Source organism: Galendromus occidentalis, unplaced genomic scaffold (assembly GCF_000255335.2).
Source record: "Galendromus occidentalis unplaced genomic scaffold, Mocc_1.1 scf7180000076336, whole genome shotgun sequence".
Lineage (NCBI taxonomy): Eukaryota > Metazoa > Arthropoda > Arachnida > Mesostigmata > Phytoseiidae > Galendromus > Galendromus occidentalis.
Genome location: NW_003804325.1, coordinates 1 through 22,518, shown reverse-complemented (window position 1 = coordinate 22,518; position 22,518 = coordinate 1). Strand labels below are relative to the sequence as shown.

General features: G+C 51.0%; 5 protein-coding genes across 5 annotated transcripts; 2 read left to right on the top strand and 3 right to left on the bottom strand.

Annotated features, from left to right (window-relative positions):
* Positions 1-3,461: 3,461 nt before the first annotated feature.
* LOC100908489 (mitochondrial import receptor subunit TOM20 homolog) lies at positions 3,462-5,082 on the bottom strand. Its single transcript, XM_003738811.2, has 3 exons — positions 4,846-5,082; positions 4,232-4,395; positions 3,462-4,133 (listed from the first exon to the last, which is right to left on the bottom strand). The coding sequence occupies exons 2-3, from the start codon at positions 4,293-4,295 to the stop codon at positions 3,763-3,765; spliced, it is 435 nt and encodes a 144-aa protein (XP_003738859.1). The 5' UTR covers positions 4,296-4,395; positions 4,846-5,082; the 3' UTR covers positions 3,462-3,762.
* Positions 5,083-6,973: 1,891 nt separating this feature from the next.
* On the top strand, positions 6,974-8,472 carry LOC100901189 (mitochondrial import inner membrane translocase subunit TIM50-C). Its single transcript, XM_003738843.2, has 3 exons — positions 6,974-7,322; positions 7,435-7,907; positions 8,005-8,472. Exons 1-3 carry the CDS (start codon positions 7,274-7,276, stop codon positions 8,308-8,310), a joined length of 828 nt encoding a protein of 275 aa, XP_003738891.2. The 5' UTR covers positions 6,974-7,273; the 3' UTR covers positions 8,311-8,472.
* A 758-nt stretch (positions 8,473-9,230) lies between these two features.
* Positions 9,231-10,693, top strand: SsRbeta (signal sequence receptor beta). Its single transcript, XM_003738809.2, has 3 exons — positions 9,231-9,369; positions 9,683-10,050; positions 10,162-10,693. The coding sequence occupies exons 2-3, from the start codon at positions 9,685-9,687 to the stop codon at positions 10,357-10,359; spliced, it is 564 nt and encodes a 187-aa protein (XP_003738857.1). The 5' UTR covers positions 9,231-9,369; positions 9,683-9,684; the 3' UTR covers positions 10,360-10,693.
* A 213-nt stretch (positions 10,694-10,906) lies between these two features.
* On the bottom strand, positions 10,907-15,576 carry LOC100901051 (transcription factor SPT20 homolog). Its single transcript, XM_029113141.1, has 8 exons — positions 15,234-15,576; positions 13,731-13,914; positions 13,395-13,622; positions 12,765-13,285; positions 11,897-12,635; positions 11,505-11,677; positions 11,272-11,411; positions 10,907-11,160 (listed from the first exon to the last, which is right to left on the bottom strand). Exons 2-8 carry the CDS (start codon positions 13,860-13,862, stop codon positions 10,907-10,909), a joined length of 2,187 nt encoding a protein of 728 aa, XP_028968974.1. The 5' UTR covers positions 13,863-13,914; positions 15,234-15,576.
* Positions 15,577-20,827: 5,251 nt separating this feature from the next.
* Positions 20,828-22,359, bottom strand: LOC100908111 (NKAP family protein CG6066-like). Its single transcript, XM_003738808.1, has 4 exons — positions 22,083-22,359; positions 21,720-21,991; positions 21,293-21,575; positions 20,828-21,206 (listed from the first exon to the last, which is right to left on the bottom strand). The coding sequence occupies exons 1-4, from the start codon at positions 22,270-22,272 to the stop codon at positions 20,923-20,925; spliced, it is 1,029 nt and encodes a 342-aa protein (XP_003738856.1). The 5' UTR covers positions 22,273-22,359; the 3' UTR covers positions 20,828-20,922.
* Between the last annotated feature and the right edge of the window lie 159 nt (positions 22,360-22,518).

Here is a 22,518-nt window from a genome sequence, read left to right as displayed (position 1 = left end):
TCAGAAAATACTGCGGGATCTCCGTCGGCGTTAGCTGAACTATCCGTACTCCCGCTACCCTGATCGAGCGCTCCGATTTCTCGCACATGCGGGAGAATATTCGGGGAAGGAAATTCGAATCGCGACGTGCTCACGTTACGGTGTCAGAAGCTATGATGGCGCATCTTTTGTTTGAAGAGCCAATCGTTTTCATTATCTGCGTTCGCCGAGAGTCGTGCAAAGCTGGTGATGAAAGTCTTCCGAAGATCGATGTTCTGATAAAGACTATAAATCAGTGTTATCCCGAGAACAGGTTTCATTCTCCCCAAAAAGAATGTCTTGGAGGACAGTGGCATTCTAAGGTTCCCATCGATTCATACATCGACGTCGATGGAACGTTTGCAAGGCTCCCGGGGCGCTTTGAATCTCTCCCCGACAGGCTACCGCGTTTCTCGATTAAAGATTCATGAGCGGTGACACGCGATTGAGACATCCTTCCTTCGTCCCATGGATCGAGCGCATTCTCCGCGAAACCCACTTGAAGCGGAGTTGGAGCATCTGAGCATCAAGCCAACAAATCGTCCAGCATGGCGAGAATCCACTTCAACTCAATCAAGGAAAAAGCGTCCAGCCCTGCGAGCCTGCTTTTGACAGCCGCCGGCTTGCGAGACCGAGCCAGATCCTGCAACTTGTCGTTCGACATTCGTTCGAGCAGATATGAGAAAGGAGCAATACAAAAACGGAACGAAGCGTCTTCGCGGATCCTCGTGCTCGGGAGGGGAGGACTCGAAGCTCCTTCAGGGTCTCTGAGGCGGGCCCGGGAAATCCTGGCTTGCCGTCAAGATTTCCGTCATGATTACCGTCAGGGCTTCCGCCAAGGTTTCCGCCGCGTTTCAGACTTTCTCTGAGCCGAACGATCATCGGGAGGAAGGGAATGATTGGGCAGTCCATTGAGATTGCTGAAAATGCTCGAATCTATAAACTCCTGCGAATGACTCCGAACGACTGCAGAGAGGAGTCAGCCCTCATTGCGCCAACAACAGTCTGAGGAGATCGTGATCCCTTGGGCGCCGACCAAGGCGAACCAAATCCGAACGTTCTGACAAGATCTGTTTTTTGTCTCACCGATGCGTCTTCTCCAGACATGTTGTGTCTGATGGGGCACTGTGCTCTTTCTCCGAGACGATTCAGGAGGCGTAAAACGATTTGCATTCTCCGTTCTCGTTCGACAGCGTTCCCCCAACGATGTCACTCGGCGCGGAATCGACTTTCGAACCACGCCCAGAGCGTCGAGAATGTCGACACCATTCGAGACATGCGTTTTGATGACAGCGGGTTGAAGTCGCGACAATCAGCGGGGGTATATGCGTTACGTAACGGAACAGATCCCGACGAGTTTCAAATCATATCGAATCGCATTTTGTCCGGCAAGCATCCGCCGAGTCATCGGTCACTCGCAACGTTGTTCGTCTTATACGTACGACGAAGATTGGCGGTTTTCTGCGAAGGCGTATCTTGCTATCATGATTGGCAAGAACGTATTGATGCAGCGCCGTCTGACACGTTCCAGGAAACTTCCTTCGATAGTGAAAGGCAGCCTCCCATTCGCTTCGAATCCACTTGATCCGCAAGGCAGCTGGAGCCTCTCCCGAGGGCGTCGTCGCTCCTGGATGAAGGTATTCGCAATCCGTCTTCAAGGAGTTGGTTCCGGCGGAGGAAACATGGGGGGAGCTTCCGAACTCCGAGTCGTTCGACCTCGAGTCTTTGAGGATGCCAGCCTATATCTGTTGTCTCGATGTGAGGCACCATTATCAGAGGGAGGAACTTCTTTACGAATAATTAGCCGCAGATACGATAGGATTGACATTTTGGCGTGAAAACGTCTTTGTCGCAGGCTTTGCTGACCAATGCGATGTATTTCGTCCTTCAAGCATCGAAATCCTGTCCGCTTACGAGCCTCATAGTTCAGAAACTGCGGAGTTTCGGAATATCTGAATCGCATCACTGGGTTGTAAAACGGCAAAGTCTCCAGGTGCAATCGTTCGCGAGGCGGATCTGTCATTCGATTTCTACGGTTGATTTTCCACATACCCCTGGATTCAGCACGAAAGCGTAAAAATAAGCGTAAAAATAAATTATGGCATGGTCCGACAGTCTTTCGAAGGCAATACTTCAAGGCGAGGTCGGCGAGTGAGAGTCCGACAGAAGGCAGCAGACATAAGAGCGAGAACCTAAGGGTTTCTGATTGTTCGAATAAAACTGCCTAAATCGAGATCGAGTCGGCCTTCGATCATGGTCATGATTCGCTGGGGTGAACAACGGGACACCAAGTAGTTCTTCAAACCTGAGGCGAATCGAGCTTATCGACGATAGATGAGAACCTTTAAAGAAGCTCCTGGCGACAGAAGCGGCACGGCGAAGCACCTTCAAGCTCAGCGAGTGCGCGTGTCAACAGATTCAGGCTGTCATCGGGAGGATCTCTTCATGGGACGACTCGCTAAGAGCCGAGTTCGGCCCCGGCTCCGAAGGTCGCCGTTGTCAGAAATGCCGCGGTCGCGATCGAATCCGGTACGCGTTCCCTGGAAGATGACGACTACGCGCTATACGTCGAACTGAAGACCAACAACATTCTCCAATCATAGCGGGTTCGTCGAGGAAGCAGCAGTGAGAGTCCTTACTTCGGCGGCCCAAGGACTACAATGGGTAGATCAGTGTGGCTTCCGATTCCAGAATCGTGAAGCAGAAAAATTTCCGAAACTCGATTGCTGACGCAGTTTTTTATGATTATGCCGACGGAATCCAGAAGAAGTATCGATGCCTTCGAGCCACGGTAACCATCTCTCGAAGAATGACTAAATATCGCAGCCCCGTCGGGCAATCAGTGGGCTCTAACCTAGTTACCACGAAAACTATTACCCCAATTCAATCGAACAGTGGGCCGATAGAGAGATAGGTCTATTTGCCATGATTTGATACCTCGGCAAGCCGACTGCTTGCCGGAAAAATCGTCGATTAACGTTTTCACGTGAATCTACGGTAATGTCATTGACACTACCTAGCTTTTTGCTTTTTTCGAGACCATGCTATTCGGAGCTTCCCAAGATGAGAGAATATGATGAATGATAAGAATGCTGGCTGAAACTCCCAGAGCGAGTTCATCAATTGGAGTTTGAACCAGAGGCTCCCTACTCTCGTCAACCCTCCGAGTACCGTTCGGGACGCCACGTAACGGTTGGCGACACACCGAGGCACTCGGAGTGATCGCCAGCTTGGGAGGGGCGGTTTGAATCACAGGCGTCTGGAAGGTATGGGAGTCTCCAAAACGATCGCGCCCGTGAGAAAGCCGATCGGATGACTTTCCAAGGCTCTAGTCTTCCCGGAGACGGATGCTCGAAGCAGGCGTCCCGAGGTGAGACGTATGATGATGTGTAGAGGAAGTGCGAAGCTCTACCGTATGCGAGCGGAATTCTCCATCTCATTTTATTACATTCGGAGTTCATCGAACGGTCTCCCATCGTTGTACAAGGTCAACAATGCATCACGTTTTGATTCTCGATCGGAAGAACGAACAAGACTCCTCCGTTCGATCTAGTCAGACGGAACAACTTGCAATGAAATAAGAAAGGACGAACGTCCGAGACAAGTCGATGACACGGAACGATTAAGCATCCATACCCAAATCATCAACGTTGTGTTCATTCGTCGAGAATTCGTCCCTGATCAGGTGCGTGACTACTCTATGCCCTAGCGACTCAACTCTTTCAGAAGCTCAGCGTCAATCGATCACTCTACGTCCTCTTCCATATGAGCCGACAGTTGTTGAGTCACAGCAGGTATTTTTTTGACAAGTTGGTTGTAAATCGGAGCAGGAATCGACTGCTTGAGCACCTGAAGCAGTTGGTGCGGCTGGCCGCAGACGGCGACAGCGGCTGCGAGATGCTCGAGAGCACTCTCGATTTCACCTTGGCTCAAGAGTTCTTCACCGATTTGCATTTCTTGGAAGAAGAACTTCTGAACGGCCTCGACGTCCTTGAAATCCGGAGCGATGATGGTGCCGCGTTTTTTTGCTTTAGAATCCCGTAGTCTCCTTTCACGTACTCTCTGTTTGTACATCGGATCCGAGCGTCGTTTTTTATCGAAATAAATGCAGTACCCTAGGAGAAGAAGAAGACGTTGCTTGGTCAGTGGGGCGGATGGGAATCTTCCGATGGAAGGACTTCGAGGTCCAGGTGGGATTCCGTTCTGAACTCACCTATGAACAGAGTCCCGGCTATGCCGGCAGCAACCAAGGCTGTGTTCGAAGTCCCATTCAACATGATCCACACTCTGTCCGAGGATTGGTCGGTTCAAGTGTGGTCTTACCGGCACACGTCGAGTGTTTTCCGTCGGGGGAAGTTGGTTCCCCACGCGGCTGCTCTGGAAAGGGAAGCTGTGATTCAAAACAAGGAAGCATCGAGCGTGATTATTGGAATAACTTGGCGCTTCCGGTACTCGCGGACGCCGCTTCCAGGGGTCGCGGACTACGATACGGGAAGAATCACTTGCCACCTCCCCCGCTCCATCGCGAAACGGATGCGAAACCATAATTCTCCACAGTTCGATTCTTGCGGCTCTTGAGCAGTGTGAAAAACCACATCGGAACCGAACTCGGAGAGTGGTGGAAAGAGCACAGGGAGCCGCTTCGCTCTTCCGAAACCTCGCGGATTTCCGGGGATGAGATTTTCGAACTCGGTCAGTAAGACTAGGAACCGTACCGAGCATAGGAACCAGGAGCACGTCCTAGGATATCACCAAGTCGAGCAAGATTTCATTTTCTTTCCTCGGAATTTTCCTCGGGAAGTAAATGGAATTTAGCTCAATCCCTACCTGAGTTGTTGTTGGATCTTTTCGGTCGGGCTGTAGACTGGATTCTTATTGGGGGTGCTCTTCCGGAGGTTGACCTTCAACGATAGGCACGATTAACACTCCGGCGAGAGATCATCCGAACGCGAACAACAGGGAATATGACGACTCTGTATAATGGGCACGAGGCCTCCAGATTATTAAGCGCAGCACGCGTTAGAGAAAATTTAGAAGTGTTGCTGATTGAGGAGAGAGGAAAGCATGATGAGGGGAGAACCTTAGAAGCAGCTCACAGATCAGCGGTAGTGTGTGGTTATTCTGTGTACGAGCCGCGCACACATGCGGAATCTCGACTGAAGGATCGAGCGACCGGTCGATCGATCAATTCGAGGATTGGAGAAGACCGACGGCGAGCTGGGAGGCTACATGAAGGGTTCGAGAGCCCTGTGAAGGGCTCCTGGAGCGGTGGGGCGTACTGAATTTTCAGCGGTGTTTCGTAGAACACGAATCCAAGGAGATGATCTCTGCTGAAGACAAGCGGGATCGCTCGGGCGGATGAGAGCAACGATACCGCACGCGACTGACCGGAACATCCGCAGAGCTTCGGCTATCACTTAGGTTGGATGATGGTTGTCAAAACGAAATCACTCAGAAAATAAGCCGTTTTGGCTCTCTCGCACGTACGCCGCCCTGCCGAGGACTCGAACATCCAAGCGCTGAGTATCTGGTCGATGTTCCCGACCATTTTCTCTTCATTTCTGCACCGTCTTCCTAACCCCTGCATCATTGGCGATCTGCGAGAGTGCCCGTGTCACAACGGAGCCAGCCCCGATTCTTGCCTCCCTCGCGACTCGAGCATCCGGTTCCTAGTTTGAGGTATTTCATCTGAACAGTTTCGGTAGGGCTCTGTATGGGTGGATTCCTCAGGTCGTAGTCTTCAAGGCACTTCGTGCGCGTTCTCAATTCTCTTTTTCCCTTCTAGAGGAAAATGACGATCCAGGGCGCACGCCATCCTCTGGAACTTATTTGTAGGGTTCCAGATCGAGTTCCTGTCGTCCGAGGATCTTATGGTTATGGTTATAACCATCAGGTCATCTTGTCAGGGAAGGCATCGAGGTCTCTCAGGTGGCTCCTCATCATTGTGGAAGCGTCACCGGAACTCCTACCCTCGATGATCTTCTGCGCTCGAACCTCAAAGAAGAAAGATCTCTCTGCTCCACATGGCCTCCCTCAAAAAGGATTCTTCATCTATCACGCAGCGCGAACTCGGACCGACCATCCTATGAGATTTTCAACATCCAGCGCGCGGGGGACGGCTCGACGATTGCTTTCCACCGATTCCCCTATTCAGCACCCCACGAGGTCGTCGGGGCAGTGGCCGATCGTACGAGTATAACCGTGATTCTCGAAATACGAAATTCTGCCCGGTGAATTCGGTCAGGCAACGTAAATCCCCCAGTTTTGCTTCTCTCAGAGAAGATCGTCACAAGAGTTAGCAAGGCCAGCTGGTAAGAGTCAGCCCATAAAGGCCTCGATTCCCCGAGGCTAGGGGACAGCCGGAGAAAATCGTTGGCCAGGCTAGGGTTTCTCTCATTGTCAGTTGCGGTCCCCGACTCAAGATGAGCACCATGGTCTCCCTGACGGGCACAGTGATGTGTCTCCTCGATAGTCGCCGCGGGACAAGTCCGCCCTTCAGCAGAGATCAAAATCACCGTCATCCATGACAAACCGCCGAAAAGTCCCCGAGATTCCTGGATCGGCGATTCGGAAGCCGGTTCCGATCTTCCCGACTCTGCCCGAACCTGAACGAAACCCAAACATTGCTCCGCACGCCCTTGTCATCGTTCCCAGCTTCACAATCAATGTATATGCTCTGACGATGTCGTCTGCAGACCGAAGTAACGGCATGGCTGCTGTCGCCGTCCCTTCCCCTGCGATCTCCAGGAAAGACGAACGCGGCTGGAGTAATTCGCCGCTTAAGGACATAGTCTTACAAATGAAATGCCTACGAGGGGGAACAGAGAGCGGTCTTGAAGCGAAAAACTTCTCGCTGCGGAGATCGGTTTCTGCCGAAATCGAACACTAAAATAGACCGCCATTCCAGTAGCAGCAGCCGATGCTGCTCAGTGGAGACGAGAGGCAAAACATGGCGGTGTGTTTCGCACGTTCACGCGTTTTGAGCGCGCTAGAAAATCCAGTGGTTTTGAGGCGAATCCTCCCTCTTCGCGACTCGCACTCCGCTCAAGGCTCAGTCAGAGATCTGCTGATCTGCAGAAAAATACACAGTGTCCACAGTTCGGTCAAGATCCACTCCCAGCTCAGCCCGCGCGGACAGAAAGTTCGACAAAGTCTTCTCCAGAGACCTTCAGCACGAAGATGGCAGAGTCAGGATGCAGCTCCGTCAGAGGAAACTCTCCTGAAAGCCAAAAGAGTTCGACAGGCTTCGTACGCTATGGGTGCTATATTCGCTCTCGGTGGAGTTGTGTTGATCCAAGAATACGGTGAGTCCCTCGGAAATCCGTCTCGAGGACACCCATGGAGACACTACCCGAATTCCCCGAACTCGACGCAGTTCATGCAAGCTCCCTAGGCTCATTCACAGACCTGTTCCAGGGGCTCCGAAACGCGATGATGAGGGCAATCCAATCGAGGATGAATATTCGAAGTATTCCATCTTGCCTCAATACCTCCTCAGATTCTATAAGGAAGCACTCGCTTTCAAGAAGGTCATTGAAGAACCCTCGAGAACCAAACTTCTGCCGGATCCCGTACCGGAGCCGTACATACAGCCTCCGTATACGCTATCGCTCGAGATCACGGGGGTTCTCGTACATCCGGAATGGTCGTACTATACGGGATGGCGTTTCAAAAAGAGACCGGCGGTAGACTTTTTCTTGCAGCAAGTCGGTCCACCGTTGTTTGAAGTTATAGTGTATACCAAAGAGAACGGATACACCGCGTATCCGATTGTCAACAGTCTCGACCCTCAGGGCTATGTCATGTACAGGTTATTCAGAGATGCTACACGCTATCAAGACGGACATCACATGAAAGACTTGCAAGCTCTCAATAGGCCAATCAAAAGGGTAAATACAGATGATTGCTGGAAAATCTCTTCAGATAATCCTTCTTTCGATCCGTTGATTCTCGGCATGCTCAGTAAATCGATTCCGCTCCCTTCAGGTGATTCATGTGGATTGGGATGAGAATGCAATCAAGCTGAATCCTCACAACTCGGTTCGTTTGCGGAAATGGGAAGGCGAGATGAACGATAGGACGCTCATGGATCTCGCTGTTTTCCTGAAGACGATAGCCGAATCAGGTGTCGACGACGTCCGAGGTGTACTGGAATACTATTCCCAGTTCGAAGATCCGCTGGCGATGTTCAGAGAAAACCAACGGAAACTGGCCGAGCAGGAGATGATCGCACAGCAAGCTGCAAAAGAAAGAGTGACCCCGGCTTGGAGTGCGTTCAAAGCACGAGTCTAGACATTGGCATTTGACTCACTCAGAAAAGTAAATCACATGCTCACACGAATTGTCTCCCGGGGAACTGGTTCTAGAAGCTGCTTGGGGATGAGTGCCTATATAAATGTTTATTTGAGGAGTGGATGCCAATGAAAAGATGTAGTTGAATTCATTATGTACCTTCGAAATCCGTATTGTTTTCCTTCTCGACTGGGATCCGCCGAATCGCGGGCATAAGCACAAACCATTGAAGCGATTCCACATATGTAGGGGAAAAGTACCAGTTATGGAACTATACTTTTTACATGGGGCTCCCCATAAACTTCCGTGGAGTGTTCCATAACTGGTACCCCCTCAAATAATATGGGGGTTTATGGGGATTTCCCTCAGGTGTTCCGTAACAGGTACTTTTCCCCTACTGTCGAATCTCATGAGGGGACCGCCCGTATGCGGAATCTCGCGGAGAGCTGGCGCGGAAGAGCTTCCAAAGTCAGAGACCCGAGACTTCGAGCAGGTGCTCCCGGAATTTATTCAGGGCGAGCTCCAAAGGTATTTGCCTCTTCTCTGCGGCGGGCCTCCCCTCGGAATTTGTGAAAGCATCCTCAATAGAGTCCCGACCGAATTCTGGAAAATAAAAACTTGGAGTAACTGCCTAAAGCAGGATAGGATGCATTGCCGTGAGCCGAGCGCTCGATGCTCTCTCCCCTCCTCAGATTCTCGAATTGACTGATGCTTACATCAGTCAATCTTTGCGTGTCCGAGCAAAAACATTTTCATTTGAGTCGAGTCAACCGTAGCCTGAACCCCTCGAAAGGGAAGCCTCCAGCACCGGTCTGGCTCGATGCTGAGTGCTGAGTCAATTCAATTCGGGCTGCTAAAGAGCTGCCGGTGGTGATCCGCTCCCCTCTCCAGCAGAGGGTTCACTACAACGTGGCCAGGCCGGACTGACTGATGTTGTGTGTTGGCAGTAGCCGGAGTAGCGGATACACAAGTCGGCCCCGCTGCTCGTCAAACTGCGACAGGAATAAAACGGTGCGTTAGCCACGTCTTGGTCTCTGCGGTTCCACAATTCGAATTCCAGTGAGTAAGAACTCTTCCTTGAGGGACGATAGACGCTCTTCTCATTTTTCCGGGAAACGTCCCAGCCTGATAATCTCGGCCGGCTTGTAACAATGTATGGCTCGATATTTGACGTTCTCTGACTAAACATGCATAGCCTACATGATTTGAGTGAGATATTTTCCTGAAATGCTTTACTTGAGGCTGGGACACGAAAGCTCACGACTGGCTTTTTTTGAGCGGAAAGCCCCAGATCCATTGGTTGTGCACGTTCTCAGTGTCGGTCCTACGTCATTTCGTGAAGAGTGAGGAACTTTTTTCTTCAAAATTTCAGCGATGAGACTGTTTGTTCTGCTAGCGTGTGTTTGCTTCACATATGCTGAAGAGCAGAAACTTCCTGAAGCACGTCTATTGAGTCTGAAGAAGGTGCTCAACCGATACCTGGTCGAAAATCGGGACGTCTCAGTGGACTATGAGCTTTTCAACGTTGGAGATGCACCGGCGCTCAACGTGAAGCTCACGGATCGCACGTTCCCTCCTTCGGACTTTGATGTCGTCTCTGGCTCGCTGGATGCGAAATTCGAGAAGATCCTGCCGGGGGCCAACGTGAGCCACTCTCTGGTTGTTCGGCCAAATAAGTATGGTCTCTTCAACTTCACAAGCGCCGAGGTCACATACCGAATCAGCGAGGACAGCACAGAGGTAAGAATACGTCCTCTGCTGCCAGGAGTCGTCGGCTCCTCGGTTTTTCTACGGACCTATTCAGACTAGTTCGACCAGAAAGGTGATCACATCTGACAATGTGACTTGCAGGAAAGGATTTCTTTCACGACCGAACCGGGACAGGGAGGGATCATGCCGGAGGTGGAATACGAACGCCGTTTCTCGCCGCACTACTTAGACTGGGCTGTTTTCGCTCTGGTCTCGATGCCTTCCATCCTCCTGCCGTACTTCCTGTACCATTCGTCGAAGAGCAGATACGAGGGTTTGGTGAAGAGCAAAGCGAAATGAGCTAGAGAGTGGAAGTTGACTTCCCGGTCAAAATGTCCCGGTATAGAGCGAAGGCTACAAAATCACGCTGTGTTTATCCTCAAGTTTGTCAACTACCATAAGGATTTTATATTTATCGATCAATGAAACAAAAAGCGAGAACAATGATTGAACCAGCGGAATCGGGAGAAGATCAAGACAGCGGGAGAGAGTGCCAGCTACATCCTCCGCTCTCAGACGACGGTCATGGACGAATGAAACGATGACGATGATGATGAGGAGTGGTTTTTCGTCGGCATGAATGTTGAGAAAGGAAGGTAGGAGTGTGATGAAATAAAGTGCTCATATGTTTACATACGAGGACGTTGGTTTTTCGAAAGCCAGTAGACGGACCGACTGTTTGTCGAGAGAGAGAGTCATCTCATACGAATGTCGTACGTAAAATTTATTAGCTACGTAGAAATTGTTACCTATACTCGTTGCGGTACGATAGAAGAAATAATGTAGAAATTTCCACTTCAGAATACCTAGTACTTATGAGCGGGTCGTAGCTTTACACTCCTGACAACTAATTCTTGTACGTAGAGCTAACATTCTGGTGACCCAAGACATCATCTAGCATGTTAAGGGCACTTGAAGCTGTATCAAAATTCATCAGTTCATTCGTTGTTTCCACTCCGGTCAAGAACTCCAGGTTGTTGAAATCGATCGAAGAACCGCTGTTCCCCAAGTTCCTCTGTTCCATCGGTCCAGATAAGAACTGTCCACCATGCGCTCCTTGATCGTGATTTTCCGCAGCGGGACGATTGATCATCATCGGATCTGGGGGGAAGATATTGAACCTTATTATCACATTATTCTAGCTCCATGACGATTGAGACTCGAGAGATAATTATCGAGTCATGCAGTCTCTGGGAATGCACAAGGACTCACTGTTGGTAACGCCTGCGCCACCATTCCGAATCTGTTGCATGTTCATCATGGGATGGCCAGGTGTAGGAGAACAGTGTTCGGGATAGGACCGCCACTGGTTTGCCACGGGTTGCTGAGCGTACATCGGCCTTTGTTGCACCCTGAAAGTCGAATAATTCTCGTGAGCTCCAATTTATTGGGGTGCGTCAATGTTTTCCCGTGCAGCTCGTAGCGGAAAAGATTGTGGAGCTCACCGTTGACTCAGGCCTGGAGGTGGCTCTCTCGAGTTCGGCTCGGCCGCACTTTGGTAAGCATGATTCGGATCACTGCCCATGGGGCGGAACTGGTTGCACTGCTGTGGGTGTCGGAGAAGATGCTGCTGCTGCTGCTGCTGTTGCATTATCGGGTGTGGGCCCGGTGCCGTCCTCTGCGATTCATTCGGATTGAACGCATGAGTATCGCCGAATGGGGGGTTCGATGGAACATTCGACGGTAGGACTTTCGGATCATTCTGATGCAAGCGATGATGTTGTTGCTGCTGCTGCTGTTGTTGTTGTTGCTGCTGCTGCTGCCGCAGATGCTGCATGTGATGCTGCTGTTGTTGGTTATGCATGTGTATCGGTGAATGGTTCATGTTGTCGTTCACCGGTAAACGTCGCTGATAGGCGGCCGCGGGTTGGGATTTGGTCAGCTCAAGATGCTGCTGCTGCTGTTGTGCGCACATGATTCCAGCTTGTTGCGCGAATACAGGAGTGCGTTGCGCAGTCATCGTCAGATCTCGGCGATTCATTTGGAGTTGCTGTTGTTGTTGTTGTTGCTGCTGCTGCTGTATTCTATTGTTGTGGTTCATTTCCTGGAAGTGAGCGTTGATCGCCATGGACCGGGCGTTGTGTGGCATATTCGCCGGCGGCGCTTGTGCATTCATGTACGTTGATTGTTGTCCCGGCTGAGCTTGGCTTTGGGAATATCCTATCGTGGGAGCTATGTTCTTGTTCTCGAATCGACTTTGATTGGGGCTGGTCCTGAGAGCAGCGTTCGGGTTCACGAGCTTCGATTGCGAGACAGCGTGTTGAGCTTGACTCGATGGCGTTTGCTGTGAGCTCGTCGCTACGGGTATAGCCGTGACTCCGACCAGTGTATTAGGACTCGGTCGCGGGTTCTCGGACGACATCATCGCGGCATTGGGATTCGACGTCTGGTTCGCCATGGTACTTAACGGACTTCGTATCATTGTGTACGGCGGAGGAGTGGGGACCGAAGGCACAGAGGATGAAGATACCGTAGGGGAAGGTGAGGGGATGACGTTCGGCTTCTGCTGGTGGCTCTGATTCGGTGATTCAGTACACCGGCCACGTTTCGTCAGGGGTGGTAGAGACCCTTGGGGACTATTCCGAAACGGTGAAATGCTACTTTGGCACGAACTTTCATTTGACGTCATCATCGGTATTGTACAATTCAACATCGGAAGTGATTTTTGTTGTTGTTGTGGCTGAGGTGGTTGTTGTTGTTGTTGCTGCTGCTGCGGCGGCATCTGTTGCTTCTGTTGCTGATGATGGAGTTTCATTTGCTCCGAAGATGTCATGGCGTCCTGACGATTCGGACTGGACTTGACTTCGTCGAAGGTGAATTCAGCCATGAGATCATTGGCGTTCTTCGCAACATCAGCGATTAGATCCCTCAACATATCGGGATTGAGGGATCCGTCCGTGAAGTTGAATGAGCCAGAAAGCGAATCTGCCGAGTGCGGCGCACAATTTGTCGCGTTCCGGAGTTCTTGCTTGAATTGCTGATTGTGGCCGTGGTTGTATTCCCGGCAGTCGTCGCTTCTGCAGGACGATTCTTGTTTAATGTGCGCGAAGGGTACGTTGTTGCTCTTCATTGGACCGTCGAACGACGACTTCTCGTCTCTCGAGTCCGCAACCGAATTCGATGCTGTGCCGTTTGAGGAATTCAGAGGCGACGTGAGCCGATCCTCCTGCGGAACTTGACGCATCTGCTGCGGTTGTGGATGCTGTGAGATCGGAGATACCGCGCCCTGCGAGGGGAAGAAAGTTTCTGATTTAGAGCTTGGTCTCACACGGTCAGAATGAAAGTATCTAATAGGCGAACATAAGTTGAAGTTGGATTCGCGAAACCGCACGCACCACGAGACGAACATTGCTCTCCTGGCTGTACTGTAGCGATTGTTGGTGCTGTTGATGAGTGACTGCGTGAGCATGGTGAACTGTACGAGGCTGACTCGCCGCTACAGAGCCCTTATCTTTCTTCGACTTTTTCGACTTCGACTCCAGGAATCGCTGCTGGAGTTGCTGGGTATGATCTCTCCCAAGACTGTTGAGATTCTCCGTATACTCTTGATGCCGCGGGAGAACCTACGGGAGCGAGTCGGAAAGTTTTCATCAATGAACCTCTCACATCTCAGAGGGTGATCAGACAACTTGCGCAGAGGCATCTGAGATAATGGTGTCGGAAAAACTAACCTGCGCATGGTGAGCTCTGTAGCCATCGACCCTCCGTTTCAATCGATTGAGCAGGAAATCGCGCTGATGGAGCTCATTGCTTACGACGTCATGGCAGGAGTCCATCCTCAAAGAAAGCTCTTTGGAACTCATTACGACTGAAGCGGACCTCTCAGTGGATTCGATCTCATCTTTGAGCTTGATGCTGGAAAGAAAATGTTTCGTTTCGTTCATGTTCTTCATGTTCATGTTTTTTCCGTTTCGCGGATGCTAATATCGAGTGATGCTGTTCTAAATACCAAAATCAACGAACTGACCCCTCATTTGAAGCGGGGCTGCAAATTATTCGAGAGGACCCCCATCGGGACCATGGAGACTAAGGAAAGGGAGCGCGAATTTCTCTGATTCTCTAGGAGAAGTCCTGATTCGATGGGTCATCTCTTCCATGTAGCGCACGATTCTCCGAATGAGAAGGTGTGGAATACTATATGCTCAGCCGGTCGGGAAGAGCGTTCGTCCACAGATTCGACCTTATGAATCACCCTATGCGGCCGATATGTCAACATTCCCGAAGCCACTTCCATGTCGCGATTGTACATCAAATAATCTGGGACAGAGGGAGCATGCGAAGAGGAAAGAATCTGGCACTCCCAGAGTGATACATACATGCATCACGAGCGTGACGAAATCATCCATGAACTCCGAATCCGTCTGTGTCATTTCTAGTCGCTACAGAATCGATAAGACAAGGATCGTGACCGGATAAATCTTAAGAAGTCAGCGAGAAACGCAACAAACTCCTGTCAGGCCAGGGATCATAAGCTTGGACCTTCTGGGAGAAAATCTTGGAAAACTCAGCGCTTGATATCGTCAGCTTCTATTCATTGCTGACCTGTCATCGCTCCGCCAAAGCCTTTCAGGCCTGATGAAAATGAACCTCGTCGAGTTCTGGTACGACACGCACTCATATCTGCCTTCAAAGAAACTGAATCGCTGAGCGAAAATGCGATGAGCGATAAGCGGTCGATCGGTTCCTCAAGGCAGACGATTACCGCCTGATCGTCCAGGCTTCTCTCGGACTGTCCGAAACGACTCAAATCGGAATCCCTCGTTCGAAGATTGACCGAGCCATGTTCCGTAAGCGGAGGCATCTTTTCGAGAAACGCGGCTGGAATTCATACAGTCGAAAGATGCGAGACATCGATAGTGCGATCGCCGATCACGCAAGAAGTTCAACAACTTCAGTTTACGCGAAGAAAATTCCCGGATCGGCACTTCCTTCTGCAACCGGGAAGTGATGAAAGAAGCGGCTTTCATTCCGAGTTCTCATTGTTGCGTTATCGCCCGCGATGATGACGAATCTGGGATGTTGTATGTTTCCCTTCCGTTACTCACTCAGTAATTCGCGGAGAAACGCTGAGCAGCCAATAGGGAAATTAATTGCGCAATCGATCGGTATTTTGTATTCGCCCACTCTACGATCTCAATTGGACAAAATCTCTATAGGGGAAAATTGGTACTCACATCTAGATGGCACGTTGATCTCATTCCCCCTACGGGGCTGATCCGGCAATGTAAAAAGTTATTGAACTTTCTCAGTTCGGCCGACAGCTGTGCTTTCACATGAGCATTTATGCTTCCACGCTCACACGCACTCACTCAGTCACACACACTCACACCCACGGTCTCGAACACGCCTGTGGCAGCGTGATTTTCGAACGTCCTCGCGTACGAAGCGGATTCGAACCAGGAACCAACGGAGACAATGGCTGCAGGTATTGGTACCCAGCCGTGTTGAATGCTTATTTCTAACAGGCTATTGACATCCAAGTGTAAACACACGTTTACGATAATGTCATCGATTCGATCGTGGAACCGTTAATCCCAACTGGTTTTCACAGATGCTTTGAGCAGCAAGTTCAAGCGGCGCTTTTGTACAGATTGACAAAATCAATCCTACACACGGAGACAACACACAGCAAGCTTACAGCACCAATCACACAACACAATCCTGGTCGTCGTCGTCGTCTTGGATTGTTGTTGTGGTGTGTTGCTAAACCAGACAGACGCCTGCTTCTTCCTCCAATGCTGCTGCTGCTGCTGTTGCCGATGATGATGATGTTGGTGGTTGATGCCGCTGCTGGTGCTGCTGTTGTGATCGCGGCCGCTGCCTATGCGCTGTGCGGCGGTGGCGGTGATATGCTGCTCGCCTGTTGTAGTGGAGTAGTGTGATGGTGCAGGAGGAGGCAGGCAGGCAGGCGGCTGGCTAGCTCGAAGGATCTATAGCGGCGGCAGGCAGGCAGGCGGGCTGACTGACTGACTGGCGGTTGGGATGCTGATATGCTTGCCGGTGGTGGAGTTGTTCTCAATACACTTTTGTCTGCTCGCTAGGAGGCGCTTGATCGGAAGCGGCAGCGTTGGTTTCATCTGTAGCCTCTTGACTTCTCTTCACTGTTCCTCCATTGTCATCGCATGGACGGCGAGAAGATCGAGAAATCGAGAGGGGAATCGATGCGCACGAGACGCTTAATTGGATTATGAAAACGAGGATCAATATCGAGACTTCATTGGCTCTCGCCCTTCCTGGACTCTCCCGTTCGATATATTCCCGAATCCGATCGAGAGTCACTGATTCCGGACAGGAGAGCAGCAACCCTCCGGAGGAACGTCGGGTGAGAGCGGTGTTCTAATTCCGGCACAGATGCTGTTCGAGCACAGATCTAGAAGGAGGCGGAACACGCTCTGCAGAGAACATTTATGGACTGACGTCAACCAGGACATTTGCCTACGCTTTTGCTAATTCCGATAATGGATATATTCTGGCTACCGCTCCGAACTGTTTCCGAGTTGGAGTTTGGAGCGGCGGAAAATCCCGGTAGCTTATACTGTACATCTTGTGGTGCTCATTTCGCATATCTGGAGTCTCATATGTGTCGCAGAATTCCGAGCTAGTATGTGGATGGAAAAATTTTGCGCGCGTCTCCTTGCTTGGATTCCATCCGAAAATACCCTCCGAATCTGCGATCTCCAATCCGAAAAATCCTCCACTGTCGTCTACCGCGGGAATTTGCCGGTTCCCGCATGGGAGAGGCGAAACCCTGCGGAATCTCTTTCACAAGAGGTTCAGGTCGGGCAAACTTCGGAATCCCTGTTATAGAGTCACCCACGGGACGGACTTCGGGTGTAGAGTTGAGCGACAGGAAAAAACAAGGGAAATGCCCGCCGAGACAATCATATCGCCGTTATCACAGCAGTCAGCGACCTTACGGTATATCAATCGTAGGCGTTCAGTTTATTTCACTCGCCCTGGAATGCTCCGCGATGAACCGGAAGGGCTCGAGCTCCAGCGAATATCATGGAGCATGAGGATGTCATGGAGAATACGCACATCATTGCAGAACTTCGCATGGGGAACTCGTCCGTCCAAACTAGATCATGTACCGAGAGCTTCCACGGCGGCATCGACGTGCTCAATGCCATCGATCGGTGTGCATCCTTGCATGTGGAGCTAAGCTCGCAAGCGGAGATATCTTCGATGGCAAGTGGTGGGCTGAACTTCTCTCAACAAGTCGAGGATGGATAAAGACGCTCTGAGACACTTATGTCTGGGACGATGTCCTGGGACGGCTACAGTCGGTATCTGCCGTCGAATTTTTTAAGCGCAGCCCTCGGTCGCTCGATAAGACATTGGAATCAGATTCTTATCCTGACTGTGCCTCGGACTGCCCAGCTGTCGGATCCAGGATGCTCCGCTGCAGATCATTCCACGCGATGGGATCTCGTCGAGTAATGAGCATGAAAGCATCCGAGAAAACGATGAATGAATCCGGGAAATGAGATCATATAGAATTCTCTCGATCATCGCCGTCGGCCTGATCAGGCGTAGGGATGTGTTCGCGGCATCTCCTGCCGCTCGGACGGCGGGTGAGTACCTATTCGGGAGCGCTTCGGCGCCCCAGAGATGACGCTCAGAGGCTCGGTGGCTTGTCTTTCAATTAGATTCAGAAGACAGTGCCGTTGAGGGGTACGTGTCGAGTGGACCTTTCGAATCGCTACGCTCCCGGGTCCATGAGACGGAGGAGCGCTGTGGAAAAATCGAATAAAGTGGCCAAGCCGTGCCGAGTCTCGTGACATGCGAGCGAGCGGCTCTCTTGGAAGGCGCTGATGGGGACGCAGCTCTGAGCGACCCTCACAGCGGGAGAGCTGGAGGTGGAGGGCCATCCACGATGGATGGGCGTCAGATTAGAGTTTCAATTCGGGCTTGTTTGCGGCACCAATAGTCATCCAACGGGTGCGAGCAGAGCTTCGATCCCGGAATCAGGGGGGAGCAGGTCTGCGGGAATGCTTCAATAACGATCCCGATCGGCAGTCTTCAATTCGTACACTACAATTCATTCCCCTTATCGATGAATACGTCCTTCATGTGGACTGTCCGAACCGCGATTCGTGATCGTAGTCAAGACGACCCAATAGGCGCTGGTGCCGGAGTGACTCTAGGCATTTGCGATATCTTTCGGAGTCGATCTTAGATTTTTCGGACCGGGTGATCCCCATCGAAGAAAGATTTGTCCAGAGTCGATTCCGAGCGGCACCGATATTTATGAAGGCAATCGGAGTAAATTTCTCTTGTTCATGAGCTTCACTCCCACCCCTTCCCGATTCTTAGGAATTCACATGAAACTTCCGCAGCGCAGCTCGGATAGACTCTCACAATGTCAGTCAGGGAGGAGCATAAGCTTGCTTCACCCTGACTGCCTCCCATGAGAACCGAATTTCGCGAATAAGTTGGAGTTCGACGGGTCGCATGGCTCTCATTAATCAGGGTCTCTCTTCTGCGCCTCATCGAGCAAACGATTCGCTCATGGGGCCGAGCGGGATATCCTCCGTATTACCTTGGACAAGGCGGATGGGCGTCCCAGACCCGAGGTTTCTCTAACCATGTGCAACCAAGCTCCGCTTTCGGGCTTGTGCGGAGAGGGAAACGAATCACTTTCCTGAAATCTTGGGCGGCGGACGATTTGGAAAGCCTACCAATGTGGAGGGAGAGACTGGAGATCTCACTGGAGTGCTCGTCAAGACCAACCTAGAGCTCGGGCAGATTATGGAAAGGGACTGATCGGACCACGGCCTCCACGGACTTTGACAGTCAGTGGGCGGCGAAGAGGAGGGCAGCCGTGTCTGATTTGGACGGAGATCCCATCCCGGAGCGCAGGATCCGCTGGACCGAACCGCTGTGTCCGAAGAGACATGTCTTCGCCAGATACCTCGTGCACGGATATCATCACATGCTCTGTGTAACGGTCGGGTTTCACCTTCCGACCGAGGAATGTATCTGTAAATACTGTAAACAAGGAAGCCCAAGATCCCATGCAATGAGTTGTCAGTCGGGACCCGGTCTTGACACACTAGCGAGCGCATAAGCGATATTGTACAATGTACGCAAATAAAAGTATTTGATTATGATGAAGAATATGGAAGGGGGCCGAGGGCAAGCCGGATGCATAGTGTAGCGGAATAACGAAGACCGGTAGTGATGGACTAATTTATTCTGAACTCGAGCAACCTTTTATAGAGGACTAGCCGTGAGGGCGCTTCGCGCCCCCACAGCCTTAAGAAAATCGAGTGTTGCTTTTCGTTGTCCAAGGGGAAGGGTATGCGAGCTATAGATGATGAGTACTGATGACATCATAGAAGCGGCTTTGCATTTCGTGAAAAACAACGATCACTGGAGAAACACGTGAATTTCACGGAAAACATGCGGTTAAGCAGTTAGAAAAGTATGACTCGACCTCACTGGAGTGATTGTGCATCGATCGGGTAAATTTGGGGTCCGTTCGTAGGTGGAGAGCGCTAAAAAGTGGTCCGGTGTCAGACAGACATAGTGCTTTTATTATATAGGGGGATGACTCGGCGACAGCAGCGCCGCTTCAATAGATAGCAATTTTTTACCGGTCGAAGGACAGGCTAGAACTCCGCACTTCGCGCCTGCTGAATCACGGCGCTCAGGCCGAAGCTCGCAAGAGCTCTGAAGGGCGGCCGATCAGAAACTAGACAGTTCTCAATGGACAGTTCGAAACATCGGTTCGCGTGATCCCAAACAGCCACTCCCCATCCCTACTTATTCAGTCGGGGAACATTCGAGACAAGAACCACATTCGAAGTATGGGTCGGGTCGCGAAGATGCATGAAACCCATAAAATGGAAACGCATTCAATCCAGGAGTCATCCTCTCTCAACGGGTTGAGGCTTGCTGAGATCGAATTTCCGAGTGCTCCGCCTCTCTACGGATTCCATGGGAGAGAGAGATGACGATCTGCTGAGAAATCGCCCCTGAAACAGGGTCTCAAGCCTATATGTATATATAGGCTCGAGAGGATCAATAAATACCATACCATACCATACGAGACCGAGTCTTGACAACGAGCGAAAAACCCGTAGGAGTCTCCAGGCTGCAACTACGTGCAGTACGGATACCGGCGAGGGCTCCGCAGCGGATGAGTGCCATATGCGGAGTAGATCTCTCGCTGACGCATTGGGAAGCGTGAATCTCCCGAAATTCCGGGTGTCTGGAGGGAAACTCTACATTTTCGGCGATTTTGCGCCTGGGAAATGAGTTCAAGAGGCTACGTGATGGCGCATCGTCCGAATGAGATTGCGTCCTCGTATTAAGAGCCGTGATACCTCTCGGTCATCAATGCCTCTCTTCTCCGTCAACACAGGGGGCTCTCTTCATGTTTTCCTCCGAGATAAATTGATGAACGTCAGGCGGAGACTCAACGAATGAAGATGCTTCATATGGCGCTGTCGGTGTCGGTTTTCTCGGAAATCGAAGGCACCCCAAATCGTGGTGAACGAGTCTGAGCCGGGAGACAGCCGTTTCCTTTTTTTAATCACTCTTGGATGAGACTCAGGACCCGTGAAGCGGCCGCAGATGAGGAAACCTCGGGAAGGCTGAGAAGTGGTGAATTCGATTTGAAATTGCAGCCTACCGGTTTCCTCAAAAATCGGGCACCTTCTCACGGGGCTCCTGCGACACCTTGTTCTCACTCAGACTTTCCCTCGTACACGTCAGATTTCTCGATTACTCCCCTTAGAAGTACTAGACGCTGAATAGGTGGAATTCATTTTCTTGCGAAAGCATACGAACCCAATATATTGTATTTACATTTTACACATTATGTATCTGAATGATTTTTACATCTCAGCTGGCGATTCACTTGCTGAGCTTCGACTCAATTACTTGTTTGAATTGATTTAGGATGGTAGATTCCCTCTTCTGGCGCTCCTCCTTGTTGAACATTGCTAGAGCTCGTTTCTCGTCCGCTGAATACAATTGCGATTCTTTCCGCAGACGAACGGCTTCCATCCTCCGATGTCGAGATCCGGACATTACGTAGCCCACGTTCTCGAACTGATCGATTTCATCCGACGTGAGACCGATCTCACCTCTTCGAGGTATGCGTTTGCCTTCGGCGATGAACGCCGCCATCGCAGCGCCTAGATTCGAAATCATCCACGTTAGTAGAGAGACGTGATAAGACGTCGAAATGAGAAAAGTGCGAGGAAATCGATATGAGGCTCACCCTCTCCGGGAAGCAAAGCTTTTCCCATCTCTTTTTGAGTTAGGAGTACTCTGTGGGGAAGGGGTCCGATTTCGTCGTCGTCCTCGGCCTCCATGAGGCGGTTGTTGCTCTGCTTCTTGCGCGTCTCCTCAATCCAATCTAGCTGTTCTTTATCCAGTACCAGCGGTTTCGGTGCCGGAGGCTTCTCAGCTTCTTCCCATTCGCTGTCCGACGATGATTCATCGGAAGACGATGTACTCCTGCGTGACTTCTTCTTGCTCTTTGCTTTCTTCGACTTCTTTGCCTGAATCCGGACGAGAACTCCCTGATTATCTGGCTCGCACCGGTCTTGGCACGAATAATCTGACGTATCGCGTGGCCCGTTCTCCGATATCCGAATGTGCGTCCGGTCGTATCGTCGATTCATCGAGTCACAGAACAAACTAACCTTTTTGGACTTCTTCGATGAGCTTCGTTTCACGGAAGTCTCTTCGGCTGTCACTTCGTCGATATCATCGTCGGAACTACGGTCACGTTTTGTTTTCTTCTGCTTCTCTCGCTTTCTGCTTCGTTTGACGCCTCGGGCATCGTCACCTGTGTCCTCTTCGCTCTCGGAATCGGACCGATCCCGTTTCCTGTGCTTAGTCTTTTTCGATTTCTTTGAACGCTTCTTCTTGTGGTGTTTCTTCTTCCGCGAGGACTTCTCTTTGCCAGATTTGTCTGTGGAGAACTTGTCGGCTCTAGTCGAACGACTGATGCTCGGATCTCACAACACGACCTCCGGTCTCAGCAATGTCAACGTTTAGCTTACCTTTCTTGCGATGTGAGTCCTCGTCCGGATCCTCCGACGACGATGGTTCATCGGGAGATGATGACCAAATACCAGGAACACCGGTTTCGCTGATCTCCTCCCGCAGCCGGCGCTTGTAGGCGGCGAAATCCTCGCTCTGGTTGTCTCCTCGACGATGGCTCCGACCGTGATCTCTGCGCGGAGACGACATGGTTCTCGCTTTCCAATCCTTCTGAAAACGTTTTTAGAATAAGAACGCACAGAGTGCAGACATCTTTGTTTGCGAGGTGTCGTAGATGAATGGGAGAGCGACCGTGGGGGACCGTGGTCGGGTCCGTGGCGGAGGGAGACTCAGTTGGGTGTGAAAAGGATGTCCGGGGTCGTTAAGGATTCAATGTACTCCGTTCCCACATTGAACGATTTCGCATTTCGGCAGGAATCGCTTCGTTGCTTTGTT

Coding starts and splice junctions, on each gene's coding strand:
- LOC100908489 (XM_003738811.2), bottom strand. CDS start 4,295: ATGTTGAATGGGACTTCGAACACAGCCTTGGTTGCTGCCGGCATAGCC. Junction 4,134..4,231: donor AGCCGGGACTCTGTTCATAG/GTGAGTTCAGAA, acceptor TTCTTCTCCTAG/GGTACTGCATTTATTTCGAT.
- LOC100901189 (XM_003738843.2), top strand. CDS start 7,274: ATGGGTGCTATATTCGCTCTCGGTGGAGTTGTGTTGATCCAAGAATAC. Junction 7,323..7,434: donor TGTGTTGATCCAAGAATACG/GTGAGTCCCTCG, acceptor GACCTGTTCCAG/GGGCTCCGAAACGCGATGAT. Junction 7,908..8,004: donor TCAATAGGCCAATCAAAAGG/GTAAATACAGAT, acceptor CGCTCCCTTCAG/GTGATTCATGTGGATTGGGA.
- SsRbeta (XM_003738809.2), top strand. CDS start 9,685: ATGAGACTGTTTGTTCTGCTAGCGTGTGTTTGCTTCACATATGCTGAA. Junction 10,051..10,161: donor TCAGCGAGGACAGCACAGAG/GTAAGAATACGT, acceptor TGTGACTTGCAG/GAAAGGATTTCTTTCACGAC.
- LOC100901051 (XM_029113141.1), bottom strand. CDS start 13,862: ATGAGTTCCAAAGAGCTTTCTTTGAGGATGGACTCCTGCCATGACGTC. Junction 13,286..13,394: donor AGAGCAATGTTCGTCTCGTG/GTGCGTGCGGTT, acceptor TTCCCCTCGCAG/GGCGCGGTATCTCCGATCTC. Junction 11,678..11,896: donor CCTATCAGCGACGTTTACCG/GTGAACGACAAC, acceptor AATGAATCGCAG/AGGACGGCACCGGGCCCACA.
- LOC100908111 (XM_003738808.1), bottom strand. CDS start 22,272: ATGTCGTCTCCGCGCAGAGATCACGGTCGGAGCCATCGTCGAGGAGAC. Junction 21,992..22,082: donor GGACTCACATCGCAAGAAAG/GTAAGCTAAACG, acceptor AGTTCTCCACAG/ACAAATCTGGCAAAGAGAAG. Junction 21,207..21,292: donor AGCTTTGCTTCCCGGAGAGG/GTGAGCCTCATA, acceptor TTTCGAATCTAG/GCGCTGCGATGGCGGCGTTC.